General features: G+C 36.2%; 1 protein-coding gene across 1 annotated transcript; it reads left to right on the top strand.

The window, feature by feature from the left end:
• Positions 1 to 703: 703 nt before the first annotated feature.
• On the top strand, positions 704 to 1651 carry LOC117038443 (olfactory receptor 7A17-like). The gene has a single exon (XM_033135420.1). It carries the CDS (start codon positions 704 to 706, stop codon positions 1649 to 1651), a length of 948 nt encoding a protein of 315 aa, XP_032991311.1.
• Positions 1652 to 4789: the final 3138 nt, after the last annotated feature.

Below are 4789 nucleotides of genomic sequence, written 5' to 3'. Positions count from 1 at the left end.
GTGGGCGCAGTTCTAGGACAGGTGCACAATCTGTAAGGAAGAAAGATTTACTACTTTTGATTGTTTATAGGCAACAGTCTTAAAAGTTCACGTACATGCAGCATGTGGTGGCATCTAGTGGTCACTACAGAAGTTGATTCAAAGCTCCAACATTCATTCAGGAATGTGAGCAGTCTTTGTTGTTGGCCCATAGCTACTAGCTGGTTAACTACTGTTGTCTCTTTCTCTCACTATCCGGTCCCACTGTGATTTAATTTCGGACATCTCAGAATTTCTCATTTACTTGAGTTCTGTTCAAATGTTGCCTTGTTTGCAGGCCTTACCTACATATCCAAGAAAAACAGAATGCTGCAGTCACGCTCTGCTTTCGACCGTCTTTCCTTTTCTCCATACCACCTGTCACCACCAAAAATAATTTGTAATTTTATGATTTGCTTCTATATTCTTTGTCCATCATTGAATTGTAGGAAGTTTTGTTCTTGAGCACCCAATATGCAATGCCTAGACAATGCCTAAAGCATGGTCAGCCCTATGTGAGGTGGCACTGGGTATCCCCTAAAGGGACAATATCCATACACAAAATATTAAAATTAATGTCTGACTGCAAAGTATAAATTGTACCATTTCAAATATGTGAGTAATGCAAGTTTGTATGAAAATTAGTCATGTTATTTGCATTTATTCTCATAGTCACCTCCACCACATGGAAGCAGAAAATCTTACAAGAGTTTCAGAATTTGTTCTCCTGGGACTTTCAGAGGAGCCAGACCTGCAGCCCCTCATCTTTGGGCTTTTCCTCTCCATGTACCTGATCACTGTGTTCGGAAACCTGCTCATCATCCTGGCCATCAGCTCAGACTCCCACCTCCACACGCCCATGTACTTCTTCCTGGCCAACCTGTCCTTTGTGGACATCTGTTTCACCTCCACCACCATCCCTAAGATGCTGGTGAACATCGAGACACAGAGCAATGTCATAACGTATGAAGGCTGCATCACGCAGATATATTTTCTCATAGTTTTTGGCATGGTGGATGTCTTTCTCCTGACTGTGATGGCCTATGACCGCTTCGTGGCCATCTGTCACCCCCTGCACTACACGATCATCATGCACCCCCGGCTCTGTGGACTGCTGCTTCTGGTGTCCTGGATCATGAGTGTCCTAAATGCCTTGTTACATAGTTTAATGGTGCTGAGGCTGTCCTTTTGTGCAGACTTGCAAATCCCCCACTTTTTCTGTGAACTCAACCGGATGATCCAACTTGCCTGTTCTGACACCTTTCTTAACAACATGGTGATGTATTTTGCAGCTCTCCTGCTTGGTGGTGGTCCTTTCGCTGGTATCCTTTACTCATACTGCAAGATCGTTTCCTGCATACGTGTAATGTCCTCTGGTCAGGGGAAGTATAAAGCATTTTCTACTTGTGCGTCTCACCTCTCAGTTGTCTCTTTATTTTATTGCACTATGCTGGGAGTGTACCTCAGCTCTGCTGTGACCCACAATGCACGCTCAAGTGCTACAGCCTCGGTCATGTACACGGTGATCACACCCATGCTGAATCCTTTCATCTACAGTCTCAGGAATAAAGACATCAAACAGGCTCTAAAAGCATTGTTTGTGAAGCTAACTACAAACAGACCAATTGTCTAAAGACTGAAGAAAGTATCCATGAAAGCAGAGGTCAAAGGCTCAGAGTCACATATTATGATTATTTTCAGACTATGGAAATAGAACTTGCTCTTTCTATTTATTTTCTGGAATTTACATTTCTTTTGACACATCTCCTCTATTCTACGTATGTAACTCAATTAAGGTTTCGGCTTTCACAGATATGCAACAGCTCTTCCCTTCATTGTTTTCAATATCCCAAATTTATTTTTAACTGTGGATCAGAAATATTTGGAAATTCTCATTTATCTAATGTAATGATATAGATTTTTTTAAGAATAATTTTTCTCAAACAGCATGTCATACCAAATAATTTTTCTTTTGTTTCCTAAGAGAATTCTGATGAGTAGTAGTACTCAAATGGAAAAAACAAAAACAAAAAAACTACACTTGATGACCAAGGCAATTTAAATAATTTGATAAAACAGGAAAATCTGAGACTACTGTTTTTCACTTTGTGTTAGACATTCCTTTATATGCTCTTCCTGATAATGTACACTATGACATACTAGTGTGTTTTATAGACGGTCACTAGGTTTATTCTCCTCATTAGAATCCTGTTTTCTTTTAGCTTGGTGGGCACAATGGCACTGGCAAAATGATTATGAAATATATGTCTCCAAGAAGAGTCTTAATTGAGAGATAAATTGTAATAAGTAGATTGAAATAATACCACTTTAAAATCACAGATGAATTTCAATATGATGAAGCAAAATTTTAAATCACACATCGTATTACTATGAAAAATATTTATTGTTTATTGGAGTAAGGAAGAATGGTGCCCATGTGAAAGGGGGTTTATACATATGGTTGAAGATTGGCAGGTCTTTTTCTATATTTTATTGAATTATCTTTATGCTTCTGATTGAAAACTTTCAGCGCTACATATAATATGACTCTTTTCATTATTGTGAAAATGTGATTCACTTTTCTAAATTTTCCATTAGCACAGAAGGGATCGTGAATGGTCATTGTATGGATTCCGTCCATCTTTTATGATGAAAGAATGACTCGAGAGTCAGAGTCAGCAGCTTTCCTACACATACACACATGTCCTTCAACCTCTCCTGGTTATCTGGCCATGAAGCCCAAAGAGAATTTTTAAAAACAGTTGTCTGAAATAAACTAAAATAACACAGTAACCATGAATGTTGTCTTCAAAAATGAGAACAAATGCCAACAATAATCAGCAGCAGATTATTATAATTGTCTTCACTTCTGTTCACTTTGATTATTGTATCAGTTAGCTATTGTTGCATAACAAGAAATCCTAAAAGCAAATTATTTAATACAATGCCTTTGTTAAAAAGTGAGATTGTATGGCGGGGAGTTGTTCTGAACTCTGCTTCTCTCCTTTTGGGTCTCTAGTCAGCTCTGGGTCTCTACATGTGTTCCTAAGGCTCATTCATGATGCTGTGTGTGGCCCGGGGCTCTTCTCCCTTGAATATAAATGGTCAGTATACTTTATTTCTATACCTAGGTTTATCTTTTATTTTATGAAAAGAAAGTACCAAATGTGAATTGTTTTAATTCACTTCTACTCTTCCTATATGCACATAGCACACTTTGCTTTTTCCCCAGTGTGAATCAGCTACCTGTGCTCTGTATCCTACTGTGATGGATGCCGTGTCAGTTTTGTTTCCTCCTAAGTAATTAATCGGAGTATATTTACCTAATATGAATGGTATATAGTTGAAATGTACAATTTGGTGAATAAAAAGAACCATACCAAAATTACAGTCCATACCTCATGTTTCGTTTTGTGTAGAAGTCAAGAAAATCCACAATAAACTTAATAGCCTTTTAATGTAATTGTTAAACATTCACTATATCTCAGCCTCAATTTCCTTATTTCTGAAGATAATGTGGAATAGTCAACAGTAATTCAGACGAAGGTTTCAAGAAAGAAGTTAAATGTGTGGGACATCTTTTGTTCTGTCCAAAAAACATGTTCAAAGGTGAAGTTGTGTGTATGTGTATGTGTATGTGTGTGTTTATTGTTTATATTTTCATGTCAAATAAACATACACACATATATATGTACACAAACATAAACTGATTTATAATTTCATACTTTATGTTGAAAGGAAACTTGAGAGAACATTGTATAGGATAAAACGGAATTAACATGAAATTAAAAGATGTAGAAATTTAGACATGAAGATTTAAAGTAAATGGTAGACTAAATTTAAATGATGAATTATTTTTCCTATTTTAATGCCTCAAAGGTATCAAAATCAGAAGCACATTTACTTTTATACAGTAAGACATTCTCCACCAGCCAAAGAGTTGAATTTCTTCAAACTCATGATAAATTTCTTTTGCTTAAGGTGTGCTTGCAGCACAAAATGCCTTTACCCAGGGGAGGCTAAAAAATGAATCAAGGCACTTATCTCAGTTTCCTGAACAAAATTTTATTGCATAATTGTACTAGACTTATCGGGAAGATAATGTCACAGGTAAATGTCTAACCACTATGCTCTAGCCCTGAAACTAATGTAAAAATAAAAAATTTTAAAATTTGTTTTCAATTTTTCATGCTGATGTAAAATTACCACAGTAGTGATTTAAACAAACACATATATGCTCTTATAATTCCTGAGGTCAGAAACAGAAAATGGATCTCATTGGACTAAAATCAAGATGTTTACAGGGCTATATTTCTTCTGCAGGCCACAAGGAAGAATCTATTTACTTTCCTATTCCAAGCATAGATTATAGTACAAAAAAGAAAATTAAACATATTTCTTATAAATACAGTTTAGTGGTTATCAGAAAGTAAGAGATGGTAGGAGGTGGTAAAAAAGGGTAAAGGAGTCAAATATATGGTGATGGAAGGACTGACTCTGGGTGGTGAGCACACCATGTGAGATATAGATGATGTATCATAGAATTGTACACTTGAAACCTATGTAATTTGACTACCCATTGTCACTCCTATAAATCTAATTAAAAAAACAATTATATCATAGTGAAGGACTAAATGATGACTCTTAACTTGTGAGATAAGTATGAAATTCAAGATTGTTTTTACAAATGTGTCATGAAGCCCAGTGTGTAGACTGAAGGTTTATATCAAAGGAATGTCGTTCTTCCCCTTATTGAAAAGAAAAATAGCAA

Source organism: Rhinolophus ferrumequinum, chromosome 18 (genome assembly GCF_004115265.2).
Source record: "Rhinolophus ferrumequinum isolate MPI-CBG mRhiFer1 chromosome 18, mRhiFer1_v1.p, whole genome shotgun sequence".
Taxonomy (NCBI): domain Eukaryota; kingdom Metazoa; phylum Chordata; class Mammalia; order Chiroptera; family Rhinolophidae; genus Rhinolophus; species Rhinolophus ferrumequinum.
The sequence above is the reverse complement of the archived record's forward strand: the minus strand, read 5'-3'. Positions and strand labels throughout refer to the sequence as shown.